The 24,563-nt window shown below is 32.0% G+C and overlaps 1 protein-coding gene across 3 annotated transcripts in view; it reads left to right on the forward strand.

Annotated features, from left to right (window-relative positions):
* Positions 1–23,538, forward strand: part of LOC127878977 (protocadherin-1-like) — a 63,772-nt gene extending 40,234 nt beyond the window's left edge. For 2 of the 3 annotated variants that reach the window (XM_052425554.1, XM_052425553.1), the window contains exons 2-5: positions 2,122–2,221; positions 18,433–21,167; positions 21,477–21,711; positions 22,124–23,538. In XM_052425554.1, coding sequence (XP_052281514.1) covers positions 18,495–21,167; positions 21,477–21,711; positions 22,124–22,590 — 3,375 coding nt within the window. In that variant the 5' untranslated portion in view covers positions 2,122–2,221; positions 18,433–18,494 and the 3' untranslated portion in view covers positions 22,591–23,538. Of the gene's footprint in view, positions 1–2,121; positions 2,222–10,423; positions 10,676–18,432; positions 21,168–21,476; positions 21,712–22,123 lie in introns of those variants that run through there. The other variant, XM_052425555.1, reaches the window with a different exon arrangement.
* Positions 23,539–24,563: the final 1,025 nt, after the last annotated feature.

Here is a 24,563-nt window from a genome sequence, read left to right on the forward strand (position 1 = left end):
GTGCTTTGTGCTAAACCGTTTGGATTGCATGTTCTCTCATTTTACAAAGTAGGTGCTGAATATTTTCTTTTATATGTTTAAATATCTTAATTGAAAGCATATAAAAAAAAAAGAAAAAAGAAAAATAATTCATTAATTACTGTCAGATGTGAAATTAAAAAAAATGGGGGGGGGGGGGGAGGGGGGGTCCTGCCTTGCAAGTATTTTTCACCTTAACTTTGCTTAAGGTTTTCAGGATATGACCCTTATAATATGAAAATGGGTCTTATGCCATATGTGACAATGGTTGCTCCATTCAACCTGTGCATCATCACAGTCTGGTCAGGAGGTACCCAGTCTGGTCAGGAGGTACCCAGTCTGGTCAGGAGGTACCCAGTCTGGTCAGGAGGTACCCAGTCCGCGTATGAGACTTTGTGACGCTTTACAACAGACATGGAAGCTTCTGACTGCAGGGGATGCTACACTTAGGCTGCATAAGAAATTAAGCATAAGAACTAGTTAGCATGCCAATATGGCTCATATATATTTTAATCCTCATAACATTCACGCTTAATTGCATGGAATCAATCAACAGGCTTGCGTCTAACACTCACAGAGAGAATATCTACTGAACTGATACAGGCTTAATTTCTCTATAGATATATAAATTATTGAATTATGGTTATTGCTAGATTCTGAGAGATTATATTGATGGTCATTACAAATTCCAATGCCAGTATTATCAAGCAATAGAGATTAATATCTCAAATACTACGAGCGCCTGAAATTTTTATGGATTTTATAAAAGCACTATTGAGTAAGGTCTCTGGATTCATTGGATGCTGCAGGATATTTTAATTAAATTGTTTAAATTGTCAGACTTTGTATGGATGGATATTGAAATGCAATTTATTAATACTGCTTTATTGGCAGCAAACAATTTGGTTTATTTGCACAAGTGACGGCGTCTTGTTGATTTTAGACAAGGACTTTTTGTAAATGATCGTTACTATAAAATGATACCCATAAAGTCAAACTGTTTTAATAATTAAAACAAGTAATTGTTGTACATTTAACTACAAAATCTTATCAAAATGTACTTGATATTGCATTTTTGCTTGATATGGCTTTTTTGCTCATTAAAATGATTTCAGTCAATGTTACTATATTTTAGTTGCATTGACATTAAAGAAAGTTCATATCATGTGTTTAATATAGCTAAAATAACACGGAAATTTGAGGGTCAGCAAATAATGGTTGAATCACCCATTCTAAAGATAATTCCACTTTATTAGTACTTTATTCAAGTGTCGTTTGTTGATTTCTTAATAACACAGTATCTTTTATGAAACATTTTTCTGAACAAATATTAGTAGAGTAGAAAGTAATTATCACATGTTGACAATCAGTCTGGTCAGACCATCTTGACATACTAAGCATGTGTGCTTAGCCAGTTTTTCAAGGATTTCTATTTGTAAAAGTGCTCGAATACAACAATCACAAGTTACTAGAATATTTGCTAGATATGATTCCAGTCTGGCACACAGTTAAGACAATGTTTGCGAATGAATTAAACCCCTGGAAAACCACTCTGATGTAATGTTTCAAGAGTCCACTTTTTCTAAAGGAGGTCAAAAGGAGAGAAACCCTGTCCAAACTTTGACCACATGTTTAAATACTCTGGTCAAAATCTTGGTGCAAAAATGACCAGGGTCCTCAATACCTCTTGACACTATTACAATAGGTTTATGTGTTTATAAGCAACTCTGGACATTGTGGTTACCTTCTGAAGTGTGATGCAGTCACAGGAAATTGCGTGTTAAGTACACTTGGATGCTCATGTTGTATTTAAGAAACAACACTCTTAAAATATGGCTTTTAGACAAGTTTCACTTGATATATGTGTGTACCTTAAGACAGTAAGTTTAAAAGTCAGTTGTTGTTTTTTATATTCAAGTGGAATTAACATCATCTTCCTGTTGATCACTGACGTATTGAAACGCTGGCTCTCTGCACACACAAAAGTAGCCATGCGCTATAGGTTCTCCAGAAATCATTGTCTGCATGTCTTGCTAATAAATTTTGATGTTCTTTTATAATATTTTATTAAATAAAAACTGTTCTCTTGGCCGATTGTTTCAGAGGCAAATCTGTGATTGAAAGAAGAAAGGACAGTTTATCACACAGGTAGAAGATCTGTTGGGACTGAGAGAGAATACGTCAACAATTGCAGGCATTTCAGGTACCTGGTAGTTATTGGATACAAAAGTAACATACAATGAAGTACATAGTATATTAATTATAGACATCGCATGTTGATACATTTAAAATGTGTGCTGCTTTTGAGGTTGATGTACTGATTGCACATTTTTAAATTGCTCTCTTGATAAATTAAGTATTGCAACCCCGTTGTGTCTTTGAATGTTTGTTATGGAAATTTTAACTTCAAACATACATGCTTGCCCTTGCCAAATTGATTAAGGGTTTCTTATTTATATGCTTCTTTCATTATTATTTTATCTCTTCAATCAGTATCTTGGTTCTTTGTTAAACCGCCTTTGTCATATGACGATAGCAAAAAAATATAGCGCTTTTTCATGTAAAAGAGAATTTTTTCTAAATAAATAATGCTTTATAGCCCAACAAGAAATGCACCTTGTGAGCTATATTAGAAACATTAAAGCTGACACCAGACATTAGTTTCAATTCATCCCCTAATACATCATTGCATATCAACGGCCATTATATCTTTTCGTGAAGAGCTGTTTTACATGTCAAAGATAATATTGTTCCGCCCTTCTTATTCCATGCTTCATAAAGCAAGGCATCAACATGTAAGATTCTGGGTCCAATATATGGATTTTGGTAGCTCAAGATGTTTATCGTATAAATTAATCCATTTTTTATACGATTAATATTCAAATGGACGGCAATTTCTGTCAAATATATCAAGGAAACGTTTGCAATGTGAATATTTAATTACTTTGGAAGAACTAGTATTAAGAGTGCATATCTGTTCATATTCTTTGCTCAAATTTAACTAGACAGGCTACTGGTGTCTAGTTACACCCAGTGCGCATAGTAATAACACCATATAGCTCCAGATCGTCTCAAATTTGGTCACTTTTGGCCTGCATTATAATAAATTCTTATTTTGGAAGGTGATGGATCCATGGTTTAGCAACTGTCTGTTTGCAGATTGCAAGTAATTAACCTAGGTCCATCAGATCCCTATGGCTGTATACCCCAGCGAAAGTTTCAAGGACTGTTCATGAACATAATGAACTGTTCATGAACTTAAAGAACTGTTCATGAACTTCAAGAGCTGTTCATGAACTCATGACCATTTGTATGTCTCGTTCAAGAACTGTTCATGAACTCAAGTGTATGAAACTTTAGTTCCTGGTCTGTAAGTTCATGAATGAGTTCATGAATTTTAGTTCAAGAACAATGAAGCTAATTAGATTCTCAATCTTAACAGGAGTATTTTAACTAAATAGTTTCAGCCAATGGAACTCAAAGCTGATTTATTAGCAACTGTTCTATAGTATTGCATACATATATATTTTGCATTCAATGTATTCCTAGAGGAATTGTTAAACCTGACTAAAAATTATTTCTTTGTCCTATTACTTTTAGTGTTCATTTTTCTGAGTACTGAAAGAACTCGTAATTTCATTACAACTTCCTGTGAGAAAAAATTCAAATAAAGGCTCCATGTGAAAATTAAAATTAACTGCATGATCAATGTAAACACTCAGGATGTGCAGATGCCATGCTAAATACATGATTGAATACTCAATGCAGACCATGTTGATTATTGTTATTTGGGCAGGTCTTTGTGCCCAGAATAATACCCATACACGGCACTGGGGTCAAATTCATTTCTTGGGATCATTTGAAGTGGGTAGGGGGCAGAGTTGGGGTTATAATTATTCAATTTAAAGAGGAACATCATGGAACATGTTGTGTCCACATTGCTTAAAATGGGGTTATTCTAATAATTAAAGGTAAACGATAAAAGTGTGCAGCGTTTGGATTTCTTTGGATCATTCGGGAATTATTAATTAAGTTGTACAATTTAATATGTGTAGCTGGATAAATTAATACTCAGAATATTCATTTGTTGTACAAGAAATGTCAATAAATAGTGTAATAGCTATTACTTTGTTTAACTTATAAGTTTTAAACTAATAATAATATCCACATGATATGTTTCTAATTACAAGTATTAGCAATTGTTCTTATTAGTTGTATAATTACTTTATAATTACAAGGAGGTACAGTTATGTTCCAATTAAATGTGAATTTTACTGTTCTTTTTAATTAAATTGTAGTTACACTTCATGTCCATTGTAGGTGTTGAAGCCATTAAGGCATTTAGAGCCACTCATTAGCTGAATTTTCTAGTACATGTTGACCATTTCAGACAGAGTTACCTAGGGGGCACTATGGTATCAGCTTGTCTGATCAACCATTAGGTGTAATTATCTTTGTTAAAACATCACCCTGAGGACTATATTGAAGCCAGCAACAACATAATGCATTCTAGTACATCACAGATACTCAGGTGCAAAAGCCAGACCAATTACAAAGTTACATGATGTTTGTGGGCTGGGAGTTATGGTGTTGTAATGAGAAAGAATAATATATCAATAGGTAGCTATTGAATCCAATAGTTGACCATCCTTTGATCTATGATGCTTTGTTAAGGGTGTTGTTTCGCACTAGACTGGACATCCATCAGTGGTCAGTCAGTTTTGCCTCCAGTAAAAAGATGACCATCTCTTCCATCTGATACATGGAAAACTGGACATTATGGACACAAATTGCTACTTTCGTGTTTGTTTAGTACATTTAGGCTGTGAAAATATTGAAATGACTTATTCAAGGGGTAAAATAGCAAACCTGTTAGAATGGTTAATGAAGTTGTTGCAATGTTTGAAGTCAAGAAATAATATTTGTTTTGTTTATCTGACTTAAATATACATTATAGAGACACAAAACAAAAGATGTGTGTGTATTACAACATTATCTTGGTACATCTATAATAATAGCTGTACTAAGAATTCCAGCTGTCTTGGCTCTGAATTGATGAACTAATTATGTCTAGACTTTATTAATTAAGATTTTGATTTTGATAAAAATTAAATTTCTTCAATCCAGTCTGATAATTGCATATTGACAAGTTAATTGAAATCATAAATCACTTTCAATTATTGTATCTAAAGATTTATGATAATTTAGTTTGTTTGAAATAAAGTGTATTTAATATATTTTTCAATTTTATTAATTTATTTTTTATTTCATCAAAATACTGGTATTGTATTTAATATATATATAGTTTTTGTTAAAATAAGCAATATGATATCAGTTGCTGAATGCCCTCGACTAATTGAATAATTGTTCAATTAAGTGCATTTCCAGGCAATGGGTTTTATTATTGGCTTATTGGATGTATAGTTAAACTAACCAACAAATTGTTTAATGTTTGTTCCTCAACAATACAATAATGGAGCGAAAAAATGAAGATAAGAAAATTGTAGCAAGATTCTGATCAGATAAACATATTCAGCTGTTTGATGTTATGGAGAGGTGGAAATCCACCAATTATGGTATGTTATGGAGAGGTGGAAATCCACCGATTATGGTATGTTAGGTCACATGACAATGGAGGCTGTGATCCCTGTGACCAACCATTGTGAAATGTGTGAATTAATTGCGCAGATTCTGATCTTCAGTCACGCCCCCCTTTTGAATATTCGTGGATGCCTTAATTAGAGTTTTGCAGAAAATTGTCCTTTTTTGTGCGGTCGCATAATTTTGAGTAACATTACACAATCATCTAAATTCGGTTAGAAAGTAGATTTCAGTACTGATTATTCCTTTCAAAAAAATGCATGGGTTGTAAAGGAGAGAAGGCAGTAAACTATTTTGATGTTTGTAATAAATTTGTCATATTCCTTTTTCCTAAAGACTGGATTTGTGCAGCCATTATGTCATTTACACTTGTATTGTGTGGTTGAATGGAATATTATGTTTTGAATTTGAGCGCTGTTAGGAAGCGTTGAGTGTCAGTGCATCGTAATAATATTAAATAAGCTTTATAATAAAGTTATCATAAATATAGAAGGACAACAGTAGGGGATGATATAAGACCTTAGTGTTGACAATTTAAGGGCTCGGGATTTTATCAGTTTATTTCGCATGTGCAAGGAGACAATGGGCTTATGCTATTGTGAAAGGTAAGACTGACATGATGGGTGACTGGTTTTACCTAGCATGCATGCAGGGCGGCACAATTGCCTGCACAGGAAGCTCAATATCTTGGTGGTATTTTTTATGTAATCTTCATGCTACCAATTGTGGGCTTGTCAAATCCATCAATTTATGTGTTGACATTTAGAAGCTTTTTTTGGTTTGCCTTTTGGTAGTTGAGCAACATTAGGATATAAAGATGGTTGCAGAATTTAAATTATAATGTAGCAATATTGTTTTTAATTATCTATATATATTACACCAATAAATAATTGAAAAAAGGTTAAGTAAGAGGTACAAATGAACATGTGAAATGAAATTTAAAATACATTGAACTGTCAAATGAAATGTAAAATAATGTTTATGGTTATATAAAATTAAGTATAATAAAAGTTAACATAAAAGTAAAATAATATGAAATGTAAAATAATATGAAAGATAAAATAACAGCAAATATAAACTAAAATAAAAATAACATCTTAATTGAAAATACGAAAAATCAACAGTTTTTTTTGCGAAAGGCACAAAATATTTGATATAAAAGAAGCAAAACAGATAGATAATATAGATTTTCCATACTTCTGATGTTGTGAAGTTTGGTAATAGTGTCTGCAAAGATGTGCAAGCAACACAAAGCACTTCAGTAACCTTATACCTGGACTTGTTGATCACACAGTTAAATAAGCGCGAATCCTGCAGGCCCTTTGATGCTATGTAGGGAAGTTATAGGGTGCCAATAGGAAAGGGTCTGTGTCTTTAATGTTTTTGACAGTTTTTTGTTTGAATGCAAATGATTGCTTAAACACTTGTATTGATATTGGCTTTGTGTTTGAAGATTTTGGGATTGATAGGTTCCCACAAACACTGTATTAGTAGTGACACTTTCTATCATTCAGACATATAAAATGTGTATGAACTAATCATGTGTATCGTATTCAATGTTAAATGAAATATGAAATACTTGTTACTGTCTTGGATTTTATTGCCAAATAAACTTTTGGTTAAAGGATTAAGAAGTTGTAAGTGATCTGTACCTGTGATTTATACACAATATTTAACTCAGACTAGAAAAAGAGAGAATCCAAAATTGTTGAAAGTGTTGGATATGCCGCTTTACCCTTTAAAGGTTAATTTTATTTAAATACATTTTATGATCATACTTGAGTTTGTTTAACACTAAATGTTTAGGCATATAGTAAGTTAGGTCTTAATTATAACATATATTTTATAGAATTGCAATTTTGAGACATTGTAAATTAATGTGTTTTTGTGCATACAGAACTAAACTGGATACATAAATTATATGTTATCATATCATATTGTTATAAAGATGTTCAATTTTACAAATTTTAACATAAAGCCATATTTTGTGCAGATTTTATCTGAACATGTATTAATATAAGATTTTAGAGTCCTTTAATGGATTAATTGATGACATGATGTAAAAACTTTGCTTATCTCCACTTATCAGTGGCTGTAATGCGTATAATCCAACAGTGTACAGTTTGTAATTGTTTAACTACTTACCCACCTCCAGTGATGGACAAATGATACATCATTACAGGATTTCTGTGCATCAAAGTCTATTTGTCTTTAATGGCTTTTCCTGATAAGCAGGATTAAAAGGTGTTGACTTTAGCTGACAAGGGAGATAAGCGTAGGGATAAAGGGAATTAATTAATGGGTGTCAGTTGCAGACACTGGTGTTTGTGTGATAGACTGTGATGCTGCTGGTGATGGTGGCATGAAATATGTCTGTGAATCAGTAGATATACTAGTGTCAAAAATGCAACATACAGATCTGTTCTGATCAGTGACTGTATAAATACATAATTCTCATTTTCCCATTTATCATTCAGTAAGTTAAGTTTTCTACATGACAGTTGGATTTATCTGTTCATTGTGTAAAACCTTTCATTACCTTGGACTTCAATTCTCTATAGTTTTGAGGTATGTTTTGTTGCAATAACTGTTAGAACATAATTGTATAGAATATAGAACATCATAAAACAAGTATGTTCGATATTCTTATTAACTTTTTTTGAAAAGTTTTTTCAATACTATGCTCATAATTTCAAATGATGTTTAATGACTTTTTTGGTATGCAATTTGGAGATAATGAAAAACAAATCATAAATTCAATAACTGTTTCAAATACAATTTTCCAATTGAACAAAATGTATAGCTGATTAAAAAAATAAAATATTACAAGTATTACATGCTAATGCTTCATTAATGCCTCAACAAAATTGTCAACTAACTATTCTGAACAAGCAATTTTGGTTTAAACTACTTAGTCACTAACAATGATGAAAAATGTCTTAAATCACAAGTTTCATTGCATTTTGTAACCAATCTGGCATGATATAATTACAGGCATTTTTCTTTCACCTATTTGCGATAACTGTCATGCCGTGACAGTAAGCCACTCTTTAGACATCACAACCAGATGGATTTCATCCATATATTACTATCAATTATATATGAAACCACCTAAAAGATTTGATGTTAGTTTTGGTTACCACATATATCATCCCAGCTAATGTAAATGGTGGAACACATTGCTAGTTGTCATGACATCTGATGATGTCACGGTGTTTGATGGAAGCAAAGTAATATATTTGTTTAAATAAATGCTAGAATTATAACTTATTAATCTTTTCTTTAAATTTTACATGAGCAGCAAATTGTCCAAAATTGTTTGGCATTATAATACCTCTAATTTTTAATACACTGTTTTGCACAAAACAGCTTGGGACATAAATCACCATTTATAGTACCAAAATACAATCAATTGAATAATAGATGTATCTGCCAGTTGTCTGGAATAGATTTTGGGTAATCATTAGATTACTTGTTTTAGTGAATTTACTAAATCTTACCAAACAAGATACAAGTCAATTTTGTTGACAACATAATATATTCAATGTGTATGAGGTTCAACTGGAAGAGCAAATGATCCGCGGCGAAGGAATTCAAGAACTGATTATGAACTCTATTAATGAACTTTTCATGAACAGGTCATGATGTTCCTGGATGGTTCATGCACAGTTCTTGAGCAGTCCTTGAAACTTTCGCTGGGGATAGCAGCTTTTGGGCATCATTATCCTTATTATCCTCCCAAAATATAATTATAAGTAGTCTTGTTTGACTTAAACATGTGGGAATCCAACAAAAACATTTTCTTATGTGCAGCCGTCCTGACAGGCTCTATGATCCAGGACAACTCTTGATCCACATGGTTTAAGCCTGGTTTTCCAAAGCTTGGTTCATTTGGTATTTATTAGGCACAATATAACTAATGTAAATGCAATCTAATTGATAATTAAGAAACAACGGTATGGTGTAAAAAAAATGCAACCGTCTACTTAAAGGATAACTTTTCGCAGCTTTTAAACATTCCAAAAAAAACAAGAGCATCCTATTTCTCATGGATATATTTCATCACCTTTTTAACACATTAGGATGCTGACACTGGGATTAAACATGATTCATCATTTGAGCTGTAAAAAATAATCAAATATCAAATGTATTTTTGTGACCTCTAACAGTAACTCTTGTTTTTGTAACACTGAAATGTAACAGTTTCTTATATAATTCACAGGTACAATAGAATTGCAGTTTAAAGTGCAAAAAGTTTACTGTATTAAATATTTGAATTTCAAGGTAGCCTACAACCATACAAATTTGGTACACAAGTAATGTTTTCAGGAACCTCTCTCAACATTATTATTGATATATCTCTTTACTGCAAATTGTGTATGAAATTAACAAAATGTGTTAATATTATTCTAATAATTAGGGCAAAAAACATATCCAATTTTGTGCTAGATATTTTATTTGTAAATATTTACTATACTGCTTTTAAGAACACTTTCAATGTGTTCAATTTGTTGAGAATTCACCGTCCATTTCATTTTCTCAAATCCTTTATTGACATTATTGATTATTACAAACCTCATATAAATTTGGTTTGATTTTGAGATTAAATCCACTCAGGATGGATGGCGTTTGGTTTTTAATACCACAGGGGGTATCAAAGTGTCAAATTCAACATGGCCTGTTTTGGTTTTTTCTGAGCACCTTTAGTAAGAAATTTATCAGATCGCTGAGCTTTAACGTTGACCGCGCTGCTGGAAAATAGCTTCTTCAGTAGCTGAAGCCGGCAGCCAATCAGTGTTGAGCCTGGCTGCACTGGTGTAAGGCCTGACAAGATTGACTGAAAGGTTTAACCAGTGTTTACCGATTTTGCAGAAGTTTGCTATTTGAATCGTATACAAGTGATCATTAACGTAAATTGGATAAGACTGAAATGGTATGATTTTCGGGTAATGGATTTGTATGGAATTATGATGAACATGTTTACAGAATTTTGATAACACTTCACTTTGTGTGACATTTTTCAGAGGAATTTTTTTTTTGGATTAAAGTTATAAATGTAAGTTTTAAATGTTAGTTTCATTGTTTAAAATAATGTGTTCTTTACTTTTCTAACTAAAAGTGGTTTGTTATTCTGGTATCTTGTTGATTATGTGAATAAATTTATTAAATGTGAGATTTTTTTTTTAATTTACATGTAAAATGTATAAATGTATTTATAATTATGCAATCTCATAATTGCTAAAGAAATGAAGCATAATTGCTTAAACTTCGTGTAAAATTGTAATTAAATAATTTTGTCTTTATAAAAAGGGATTAAAAAATTAGATGGAAATTATAATTTCATGTAAATTTATATATATGTAGTATTAATTGTCATTAATGATAATAAATACATGTAAATAAGGAAGCACATCAACTGATATTTATATAAACATCAAGATTGTAATAGGCATTTTTGTCCCGTACCGGTGAAACTGGAGGGGGCTTATGGTTTGCGCTCTGTGCGTCAGTCTGTCAGTCCGTCACACTTCTGGATCCTGCGATAACTTAAGATAAAAGTTCTTCATATTTTTTCATGAAACTTGAAACATGGACAGATGGCAATATGGAGATTATGCATGTCAATATATTTTGTTCCTTCGTCGAATTCTGGTTGCTATGGCAACAAAAAATATATATATTTTTACTGACAATATTGGAGTTTCATCGGTAGAGGACCATATTGCTTGGCAATCTCTTGTTGACACTGTTTTTTTTGCTGTAAATAATACATTGATGAAAGTCCTTTTTTAAAACATTTGTATAAAAGGGTGTTTCCAAAAACTCTGTAAAAATTTCCTGTAAATGATCTCGGGGGGTTTCTTGAAAAAGAAAATTTGGAATACACAACTAATAAATGGTGATTCAGGTGACTTTTTTTCTTACAGCACTCTTCATTCACCTAAATTTCAATGTACCTGCAAGAATGTTTCTTTTTTTAAGCGACATAAAAAGCAGTGGTGGTTCTATCAAGAGTAAACATGCATCATCTTTTTGTGTTAGTTTCTTTTTTATGAAAATACCTTTAAACTGCATTGTTTATTGACAATGGATTAACTTTAAAACAAACTAAAACATAAGCCATTATAATACATGACTGTGTTTCTTTTTAATGCAAAAATACTTTCATTTGGAAAACAAATTACTGTGTGATAAGTAAATGGGCGACTCATATATACCAATTTAATGTATTTTTGTTATCTATTGATAATCTTAAGAGAAATAAAACAACTTTAACTTTAGGTTTAGAAATAAATGATTTGGGATTGTCCATATCCGGAGCAAGATCTGTATGAAGTAAAATTGTTTCTTTAACTCATATAAACTAAATTGTGTTTTTTAATTCTGTATTTGAGAATATTTGGCTATTATTATTATTATTATTATTATTATTATGATGATCATTATTATTATTTTAACAAATCACATGCAGCTATTGAATTCATGTTTTATACAAATAACTACTTTCTAAGAATAAGCTGTTCATTGTTGTTGAGTCATTGTTAACACAGCAATCAAATAAAAAGTTACATGTTGTTTTCATCATTACAACAATACGTAGTTTTGTTTTGCAGCCAGTTTGCATCAGAGATATCGCATGCCATAATTAGGTATTTGGTATCCTTGTTTTTCATACATAGTGGCGCCATCTATACGCATCGACAGCAAAAGCAGCATGATACCGTGTAACTAGTCCATAAAGTGTCAAAAGGTTTTGCTCGAATAGCGCAGCTCCCTCAACAGGTTGCTTTTGTAAGGAGTCATAGAACCTAGCCGATTTCGATTTAAACCACTCATCATTTGCATAATCTGTAGGATTTAACACCAACGATAAATAAACATCAATTCGGTCTTATTCATCTAATTCGTTTTGCGGTGAATGGCTCTTAATGATGTTTTTGTAATAGATAGTTTTTAAGACTTAATAAATTTCTTTGAAGCAAATGAAGTCGAGAGCATGCTCCACTGTGCATGCATCATAACACTTTTTAGAGATGGATTATGTTTTCATTTCTGGGGCTTTTTGGTTAAAACAATTATGATGCATTTCAAAATGATGACAGATTTTCCACAGACCACTGGTTTCATAGGCAAAAAGTGGTGTCATTAGTTTTGGTATGTAAGTTACTGATGCAAATTGTTTTTTTATTTCTAAGGGTGACCTTTTTTTTCATTCAAAGCTAAAATAAAATGTATGCAAATCACTGTAAAAAATTGCAAAGAAATAAAAATACTATCAAAACTAAGAGGAACATTGTTTGCTACTTTTTGAACAATGAAATATCTTGTTCAATAATCTTGAAAAGTTCTTTGTGGTATAAACAACAAATTTGCGTTACTAAACTCAATACCACAAAAAAAACAGACTGCAAGTCAAATTGACAAGATTTAAGAAAGAACAAATAAAAGATTCTTTACCTAAAACTAGCAAGTAACTAATATGGTTTGTTTAGACGTCAGGCGATGTTTTCAACAAATATTTCTTATTTGCATAATATATGTTTTCTGTTCAAAATGTTCACTATAATATCTTCCTTTTCAAACTAAAAAAAATACTTTTTTTCCTGTTTATTTCGATTATTTTTTTTTGCCAACTGATAAAAGTTAGGAATATTCTTTTCTTATTATTTCTCCCGCTCGACTCTTGTTTTTAAGTTTCTGTACCGGTAAATCAAAATATAAAAAAATGGCCTTCCTTAGGGAAACTAAATTATATTATTCAAATCAAATCAAATAAGTGTACATTTAGTAATTATTGTTTTGTTAAATAATAAAATTTCAACTTATAAAGAACACAAACTCAATACTTCTGGATCCATCTTTATGCTGTAATATGATTTTCCTGTTATTTTTACACATTCATATTTTATTATAAATTGTTTTAATTTAAAATGTTTTAAAATACATGATCATTGCATTGTAACCTTGTCGTTTAAACTTTCAGATAAAACTTTTAGATAGAAAACTGTTTTCCGTGCAACGTTCGTGTTGAAGTGAATCAAAATCACAGTTGTGACAAAGTCTATAAAATTTTATTATACAGATGGTATAATGTGATAACAAGACTGTGGGGTTTAATGATGATGAATTCTGAATTATAATCCGTATTTATGTGTGAACTTAGCTTTCATTGCAATGATCAATCTTACTAAAGCTAGCTTGAAAAAAATCTGATACCTTAATTTATTGTCAAATCTCATAATATAATACTTGAAGTTTCATTTTAATGAGCTTTTCTCATGTTATCAAGTTTAAGGCATTTTTATGTAGGAACAATTTTAAGGCTTTTTATTTTATCAATTTAATCATAATTTTTAGAGCTCAGTCATTTAAATAAGCATGTGTGCAAAAAAAGTGAGAAAAAAAGTTTTGAAACAGAAAAAATTGAATACTTAATTTTATATAAATATGACTTTTAAATATTTCTTGTACAGATACAACTAACATTTATTCATGACTTAATGGAGTCATCTAATCGCAATTAATTTCAGCAGGTTTCAGGATTTCAGTTTTAACACCTGTCAAAAATGGTGACTAATTAATTCTGATTAACATTTTGAAAACAATAACATCTTGTCCGATCTTCAACTTTATTACGGAGATAGCTTCAACACGTTTGATAGTATCAAATGAAGCCATTTACGGATTATTTAAAATGGTTACATGCTTAACCTGCTTATCAATCCATCTTAGATGAGATTGTGATTATCTTGTTTTTACACTACAATGCATGGTTTTGTACAAGGATTAGTAATGGTAGTATCCAATGCAGCCGCAACAATTAAACGATGGTAAATGATACATGGGGACACGGAGACTTTGATACTTTTGAGGGATTTGTTACCAAAATTTACCCTTCTGTAAAATTTAAATTTGTTTGAATCTTGGCTACTTTAATTCTTAATTAGATCATGGGGATTTTTTATGAAAGGTATGTTGTATATTTTTATCAAATGTGTTAATAATGTGATACAATATTTACATGTAAATATTAATTGTTACAAGATTTTTATAGAGAATTAAAAGGTACCAAATAAAAAATTGTCCTTTTATATTTTTGTTAGGTTCTTGCTTAAGGATAATAATAATAATTTTAAAGTAATTTATTATTATTATCATTATTTATTTCATTTATGTCTTTTATAACATTATCTTTTAGACTATAATGGTCATTCTTAAATAACTATAAGAGTTACTATCTTGCAAAATATTTTTTATAAAGCTAAAAAGGGACTTTAATTCTTTTTATTTTTTTTAATGGTCATAGAATAAATAAACAAAAAAGATATTTACAAAATCTATGCAGTAAATAAAAAAAATAAAAAAAACATTCCTGACTCAGAAAATGTTTAAAATATGTTTACTTGTTTTCAGAATATGTTTGTTTATTTATAATCATCAATTAACATAGGACAAATTAAATAAAGTCAACAATAAATAAAAATTTGTGAAATATTTAAAAAGCAGGTATTGCATGACCATTTCCTTTTATTATCCGGTTTTTGCTTAATACAGTTGGATCATTCGATATTATAAGCCAAATCGTGCAATTAAGCGCCGTTATTACCTAAGGGCTTCATTTCTTGAAGGCAGTTATTAATTGACTCTCTCAGGCAATCATGCTCTTAGCCATATACAGCTATTAGTTCTCCCGGCACTTATTATTATCTCTTAGAAATATACCACAGTAACACAAGATCAATACTTCTATTTCAAAATGTGGAGTATTACGCATGTTGTGATTGACTTTCAAAGCACAGATGTTGTTAAACGCTGTTTTTTTTATGAACATAAACGCGAGGATTTTGTTATTCTTATTGGAAGGATAGTATGAAATTTTATCATCTACGGTACGTTATATTTAAAGATCGAGTACAAACAATGAAATTCAGGTATGAAGTGTGAGTATAATATTAAAATAAGTATATTTTAATGAAGATATAACTGATCTTTTGTGATTTTGCTTTTCATGCAGTGTATGGTTGTAATGAATAGTCTCGGCAAGAAAGCTGTTGGAATATTATGAATAGGTCATGAGAAACAAAGCAACATATATCTCATGACCAGGGCTCATGACCTTTGTAATAATTGATTTTTATGTCCCCCACCACTATAGCGGGGAACACATTGTTTTTGCTTTGTCTGTTGGTCTGTTGGTTTGTTTGCTCCAACTTTAACATTTTGCCATAACTTTTGCAATATTGAAGATAGCAACTTCATGTTTGGCATGCATGTATATCTCATGGAGCTGCACATTTTGATTGGTGAAAGGTCAAGGTCATCCTTCAAGGTCAAATATATAGCTTCAAAGCGGCGCAGAAGGGGACATAGTGTTTCCGACAAACACATTTCTTTACAGTTATGAAGATAGGCATGTTTTTGCTCTATGCAATTCTTATTTCATCCTGTGTTACTTTATGATCTCACATTGGTCACAGTGATGTGGCATTATGCAACCAGTCAGAGTATGCTGCCACCATTGGTCAGTACTGGAATGACAACTTGCAGGAGGGAACCATATTTCTGTCAATAATTTGACACTTTCAAACACTCCACCAATGGTTCTTTTGAAGATTACCTGTATGTGACACATGGGCGCATAATATAAACTAGGAGATATTTTTTATGGCAGAAAGAAATTATTGCAAATAAAAAATATTATTTCAAAATTTATATTTTTCCAAATAATATAATTTGATTATTACAATATATGGGATATTTTAAATGTTTTCAATATAGTTTCTATTATATGTTCTTCATGTTCCAAGTCAAAGGTTGTGCAAAAAAATCAGCATTTCAGTTTGTTTTTTTAAACATCTTTATGTCGCATTTTCTTTAAATCTTGATTAAAAAGATAACCTAAAAATTCTGAATCTGTGTGTGTTTTTTTTATTAAATATATTTAGGGAAACTTCAAATTAGTGATAACATAAACATCTGATTCTCATCAATGCAATAGTTTATAGATTTTAAAAGTGTTAAATTTATATATAATCTTAAACTTCCTGTTTTCACTTTTAAATAATCAAATAAATTTAAGTTAATGTTATGAGTATTCTCATACAAGCAAATGCTTATCACAACATCATTAAATATTATCCCCAGAATCCAAAACATCTCCATGTGGCAGGTGGGCTGTTAGTTGTCAGCACCCATTTATGGGCCCTCAAAGTGTCCCCTATTTGGTACTTGCAAGTGACACCTCTGCTGGTTACAAGGGATCCATGCTTAACATAATTAGGGGTCACCTGTTTTTGTAGCAATATTTTAAGATATTTATGGCTTTTGTAGCATAGGGTTATCTGTTGTAATTTGTACATAGATTAGTGTTTATCTTGCTAGCCAAAAAATCACATGTGTGTTGAGTAGGTAATTAATTTTTTTTTGGTTGGAAATAGAAACGGATAGTTCTCTATGCAACAGTATGTTATTTATTTATTTATTTATTTATTTATTTATTTATTTATTTATTTATTTATTTATTTATTTATTTATTTATTTATTTATTTATTTATTTATTTATTTATTTATTTATTTATTTATTTATTTATTTATTTATTTATTCATTTATTCATTTATTCATTTATTTATTTATTTATTTATTTATTTATTTATTCTATCATTTGATAATTATGCAAATGTATTTATTTAATGATTAAGTTATTTAATTTCCATGTTTACTGATAATACTTATATTTCAATATTTCAAAATAAATGCTTACTACATTATTAACAGCAAATGATACGTCATTTATGAGTAAAAAATTATGCAAAATTATAATCAAATATATTAATATGATATCTGTTGACAATAAGTATTTATTGATTTTTACATGATAAATCACAGAAGAGGCATTTCTTATCATATGATTTAAGATTTTGTCAGAAATTTATTCAACACTCTTCCATTATAGTCATTGGACAAAGGCGTGCTTTATGATGGCCGTTACTTTGAACATCAATTCAAGGTGTTAAAGTTTTCTTGTAATTAAGGCATATTTGAGTTGTCGAAAATCACAAACCATAAATATGATGACACTCTAAGCCGATGGACAATATAGATAATGTTTGCCATACCCTCTGCACTAATAAAAGCGAAGGTATCAAAGTGAAAAGGAAGAGCACTTGATCCTGTATAAACAAACATCAAATCCCCTACCCCTGAGAGAAATTGGACAACCATGTGTGCTCCTTACTTATAAGAGCTTTAGTAAGGGGTTATTATTTGAACTCTTCCTTGGTTAAGGGTTTTAACTAATTTCAAGGGGGTAGCTGATCAAATATATTCAAGATAGTAAACAAGCTACCTGCAATCTTTGGTAACTCTAACATAAAGATTAATATTTGTATTTCTGTTAAATTGTCCTTTGTTGGAACAATACAAATTTGCAGTGATTTTGTTATTATATTAAACAGTAGAGCTTGCTGCAGATCCAATTAAAGTATTAGAATCAAAGCTGTCTGTTCATTGTATGATGACTCAGATTAGAACTGGCCATAACTTTTCATGTAATTGAACACATTTTATAAAATTATCAACTTAATTCTACAAATTATAATGCCATGTATACTGAATACAAGGTGTTCTGACTCAAAAATGTCAAATCTTTAACATTATAGATGTTAAATGATATAGAAAAACAAGAAATTGCGTTAATATTTTGAATTTTTTAAAGCAAGTTCCAGTTTTCATTCTCCTCTTGCCCCCACCGCCCGATTCCAAAATAAGATTTTAAGAATTTAGATATTAAAAAAATGTTTGTCTATTTTCAGAGTGATCAGATGACGACTTCATAAGGACTGATTACCAAGGAGATTCTTCACCAACCATTACCATGGCGATAATCTACATAGTGACCTTACTTGTTTCCTTGGTTCCTGTAAATTTCGTACTAGGTCAAGGAGTAACATTTCGCATTAAAGAGGAGGAGAGTGTAGGAACTTATGTTGGAACAATGAGGGACGCAAATCTTGGTGTTCAAAGTTGGACTTACAAGATCTCAACTCAGCAGACAGACTTTAGCTTGAACGACAGCACAGGGGATCTGTATACCATGACAAAGATTGACCGTGATGAGAAGTGCAAGAATTTCCAGCCAGGATCAAGTTCGGAATGTCAGGTTGAGTTCAGAGTGGCATTCACTTCTCCAAACGGAACTAAAATCATTGAAGTGACTGTTATAATTGAAGACATTAATGACAATGCACCTCTTTTCCCCACTTACACCTTTGAGCAGAAACTTCCAGAAAATACTGGCATCAATGACTACTTTGCAATTCCTCGAGCAGAAGATAAAGACTCTGGTTCTTTCGGTATTACAGAATATAAGCTAAATCCACTTGATCCTATGTTCAGTCTGAAATATGAAATTGATCTTACTGGAAAATATGCCGTTTCGATTGTAGTTATAAAAGAATTGGATAGGGAGAGAAAGGACAGATACCAACTGAATGTCCAGGCCATTGATGGTGGTGGTAAACTTGGTAACATGACAGTGATTGTCATAGTAACTGATGTCAATGATAATAAACCGGTCTTTGACAGAGTTAGCTATAATGCATCTGTAGATGAAGGGACTTCCTATGGCACTGTTCTTCTTACTGTTAACGCAACTGACAAAGATATCGGAGACAATGGACTCGTGAGATATCGGATTCCCGATGGATTTAAGCAGACTGATTTTTCGTTAGACTCACAGACTGGAAGTATCAGTGTGGCAACTAACAATATCGTGTACCAGGCAGATAAGAATCCCTACAAATTCATAGTTGAGGCTTATGATAATGGATCAAATCCCAAAACTGAGCAAGTGTGGGTCACAGTCTTAGTGAGGGACACAGAAAATAACAAGCCTGAAATAACTATTAACTTTTTGTCTTCCGGAAATACTGGCTACGTTAGCGTTGTGGAAAATGTAGGGAAAAACTCTGCTGTTGCTGATGTATCAGTGAGAGATTCTGACACTGGCGTAAATGGAATGGTTACTTGCTCAGTGCAGGATAGCTTCTTCTCCGTTCAACAGCTTGACACTAAAGGAGAGAACTTTATTGTTGTTGTGAACAGTCCTTTAAACCGAGAATTCACGACCACACATACAGTGAATGTCACATGCACCGATAAAGGCCAACCTCCGATGAGCTCATCAAAGAGTTTTACTGTCAGAGTTACAGACTTTAATGACAACAAGCCAATTTTCGAGAACCAAAGTTACACAGCCAAAGTTCCAGAGAATCTTAAAGAAGACATGCTCCTTTTGAAAGTTACTGCCTCTGATTTGGACGAAGGTGTGAACAGTCAGATTCGCTATGAAATCAGGGACACACAGCTGATTGTTGTCGATCCGGTCACTGGTGTCGTGTCTGCAAAGCCTTCCTTTGACCATGAAGCCACTCCAGTGATAGTGTTCAAGGTGCTGGCTATTGATAGTGGTACTCCTTCTCTCACAGGCACCACTACAGTCACACTTTCCATAGAGGATGTCAACGACAACAGCCCAACGTTTATCCAGTCGTCTTACTTTCTGGAAGTGTTAGAAAACCGACCCTCTGGGACCATAGTAGGCCAGTTGTCCGCAAGAGATTTGGACAGTGGTACCAATGGAATGTTTACGTTCCTGCTTTCGGCGGATTTCCAGGAAAGTAGGCTTCCATTTACCATTTTTGAAAATGGTGAAATTCAGACAAACAAGGCTCTAGACAGGGAAGCACAGAAACAGTATTCATTTGTTGCTATGGTGATGGATCAAGGAACAGTAAGATTGAGCAGTTCTGTTGAAGTGTCCGTAATTGTCGGAGATGTTAACGATAACAAACCAAATATTACGTTTCCAGTTAGCTCTAATAAGACAATCTCTATATATTATCCTAACAATGACCTTGAAATTGTTTCCCAGATAAAGGCATATGACCTTGATAACGGTGAAAATGGAACTATCAGTTACTCAATTGTCAGTGGAAATCATTTGGGAATATTGGGAATCGACCAAAAATCTGGTGAACTTTATGTGGCAGATCATAATGTGAAAATTTCTAAGGATGTGGAGGTGCCGTTGATGATTGAAGTTTGCGACCATGGGAATCCTAAACAAGTAACGACAGCTGAGCTTATGGTCAGCATTATCTTTTCCAATGCCACCTATGATGATGTCAGTGCTGATAAAAAGGAACTTGTTGTAATAGTCGTGGTTGTCGTTGTTGTTACAGCATGTTTGTCAATATTGATTATCGCCGTAATATTTTTCCTGAGAAAACGAGACAAACTGAAATACAACTCTGATAAAATTGGATCAAAATCCCTTGCAAATGGCCCTGCTCATAAACCAACTGTGTTCATAATGAATAATGCAGGGGAATCATCCACAGATTATGTCAGCTGCTCTGTAGATGGTTCACGGAAGAAGAAGGAAGTGAGCTTCTCGATTGACGAACAAGAATCCATCCACGCGTACCAGCGACTGAGTTTGGGCGTGAACATGAGCCCTGACCCCATTCCATATCAACCGGAAAAGGTAACAAACAAATATACATATTATGACTTTGCAAGATTTGTGCAGTAAAAAAAAATCATTTTAAAAGTAAAAATTATTAAAACAAAAGTTACCATTTTGATCAGGTCATTAAATCTTAACATGAACTGATACCCATCACTCGTGCATGTTGGAATATTAATTTGCAATATCAATGTTTAAATGAGATGTTTTAATGAAAAAAACCTTTAAAGACGGAACTTCTTTGAAAACTTAAAGATTGACCTATTTCTGATGCCATTCAGTTTTGACAGGTTTTACGTTATGAACATTTTCAATCTTCATTTCCAGCCTCCAAGACTGGAGAGTCCTGAAAGTGACAAAGACCTGTATTATGACAGGGTTTCTACGCGCCTTGAAAGCTTCAAACTTCAGCAGATGCTTACCCAGCATAAGTCTCGACAAGTCGCAACTGCACACGCAAACCCCGACGACAGTCGTAGCGAGTCATCAGGGGAGACAAGCAGTGGTGACAGCGGACGTGGAGCGAGTGAGGAGGAAATACAGAGTGCTTCCCCCTCACATGGTATGTAAAGAACTGCATTTTAAGGAAGAGTTAAACATATTATTAGAAATATCATTATTATTTTTCATGGAAGATAAATATAGCAAAATGTCTTTACTTTGCTGAAATAAATTGTTTGAAAACACACCAATATCATAAAACACACAATAAATAACTGCTTTTGTTAGATGTACAGTGTATATTAATCATTTTTGTACTTGAGATTTAATTGTGAAAAGTTTTACTGTGTTATTTTATATGTTAATTATTTTTTGTTTTGAATACTAAATACTTGTTGACGCTTAATATGTGTCAGCCTGAAACATTAATTGTATATAAAAATGTTAATTGAATCTTAATTGTTGCTCAGAAAACATGTTATTTGCGACAATTCAAACAGTTCCATTTTCATCTATGTTTTGTATTGTTTCAGATGACCAAAAGGTGTTCCAGTATGAAGTGCCATCAAAATCACAACCATCTTTATCATCAAAGCATCATATCATGCCGCCTCGCCCATTACCACCCTCATCATCATCAGCAGCAGTAGCAGCAAGGAGCGACAACTACAGCCTTGTGCCACCACCCATCCCTCATCGCTCATACAAACCTTTCACATCTTCAGTTGCAAGTCCAGCATATTCTACAAACAGTGTTTACCAGTATTCAAATGACCCAACTTACAATAACTTTAGCAAAGTCATGGACGTTGACGCAAAAGTGTTGCCATGGCAGAATGCTCAAAATCGTGACAATTCTATAAAATCAAATATTTACGCAACGCAAAATGAGTTTTCCTTCACTCCATCTCGATATCGGCTGAACTCACATGACGATGATGATTGCTCAACCACCACCTCAGGCAGCTACACATTACAGTCAATAGAAGACTTGTTGTAATTGGTCAGATTTGTGTGGTCTTCAGGTTACACAACTTTCAATTGGACGAATTAAATGTGACCTTAATATGGAGGCCATGAGTACATCTCTTTGCTTTATTCATCTGTGATAGTGTAAATAGCTAACAGAATAACTTACTGAAGCCAAAGTTGGTATTTGTCGTTGTGCTCTTGGTTAAACAAAAAAGTGTTTGTAAAATATGTGAACATGCTCATTTATATTATATTAAATATGTTGTTCTATTATATGATACAAACATTTGTTAAATTTACTTTTATGATTCAACATGTAAATTGAATTTTGTTCCAAGGTTTTTTAAGACATTTCTGACTATGTTTATCAAATAATTATTTTGTTCTGAAATAATGTGTTCATAACTTGATGACTTACTCAATTGGGACACAAAATTTAATGACTCAAATTGTTTTGTTATTTAACATGCCTTGCCTATACCTTGTGTGTTAAATGTTAGGAGAATAAAAATAATAAAACAAGAGCGGAATTGTAGTTTTTAAATAACTTTGAATTTACTTACAACAAATCAATATGAGTACTGGTTCAATTTGTGTTTATACTTTTTTCAAAAAAATTCTTTATCATTTATTTAGTTGTATAATGTAAATTCTTCAATGACCTCAGTCTTTGTTAATGTACATTTCAAAATACAACCTGAATGTTAACAGTGGGCCAATCTGCCACATTTTAATTGTTTTAATGTATGTATTGCCATACTTTAGTCAAGGAACTTATTTTCTTGTTGACATACTCTAAAGAAGTAACAATAAGACTACTCATGCCTATAGTGAAAATCTATGTATGGTTCATAAATTTCATTTATCATGGTACATTGTTTGAATGTTCATCTGTTCTCTTTGACACAACTGCAGGATTTGTTATGTTTGTAACATTATAAATGTCTATAACAGTGTACAATATGTGCATAAATAAATCAGGAAATAATTAAAAACCTTTAGTTGTTTTGAATTGCGTATTGATGGTATCTACAAACTGGACATACACGTGCAAGTGTAGCACATTACAAAATTTAAATACTGTTCCAGAAATGTAGGCAAAAGCGAATATAAATTATCTTATAGTTGTTGACAATGAGTCTTTGAATATTAACATGTTTAAGCTAAATTTAGATATTCGAACATACATTTTTAAAAATCGAAGCCACTAATCTATGTAGTATTTTAAAAATAATTTCAGATTAACCTAAAGTTTGCTCCTACTGGCCAGTACAATGTCCACATTCACTAAAATTGTTAGTTTACTTGTTCTTAAGCTTTGCATTTTTTTTAAATTTAATTCATAATCCGCAAATAATATTGTTTACTGCGCAATTCGAACATTTTTGTTCCAGACCATCCGCATACAAGAGTTGAAAAAAAATGTTTAAAATCAGACGGTTGCCACTTGCTTCGATCGCGATGCAATAATTCATTTTTCAGTAGCAGCTAGTGGAACCTCATTGATGGAACAAAGCGGGTTTACCCGACGCAATTAAGAATATTGCACGCACATTTTCAATCAATTACGTCGTATAAAATTTCACAACCATTGCATACAGAAACAATTAACAAAACGATACGACCGGGAAATTAGTGCATACCTTGAAGATTATGTGAAATTTAACGAAGCGTACTAGTTAAGTAAGAAACCATTATGGGCAACGGATGCTTATGTTACATTGTTTCGTACTATATTAGTACGCACGGTCGGCCTAAGATTAATATGAAATATGCATTGCATTTGTAATTTATAGCTAAAAGCTCGCAAATAAATAACAAAAGCATAACGTCCGTAATGTTATATTTTTGTGCACTGGTTTACCTGAAGTTATTGACGTACACACACTATTGCAAAATACATAAACCAAGAGAAAACAGATACGAAATAATTAAAATCTTCTCATGCGTTACTATTTATGTCAACATTCTAAAACCCATTTGCTACATTAGAATATAAAT

The sequence above is a fragment of the Dreissena polymorpha genome, chromosome 4 (assembly GCF_020536995.1).
Source record: "Dreissena polymorpha isolate Duluth1 chromosome 4, UMN_Dpol_1.0, whole genome shotgun sequence".
Taxonomy (NCBI): domain Eukaryota; kingdom Metazoa; phylum Mollusca; class Bivalvia; order Myida; family Dreissenidae; genus Dreissena; species Dreissena polymorpha.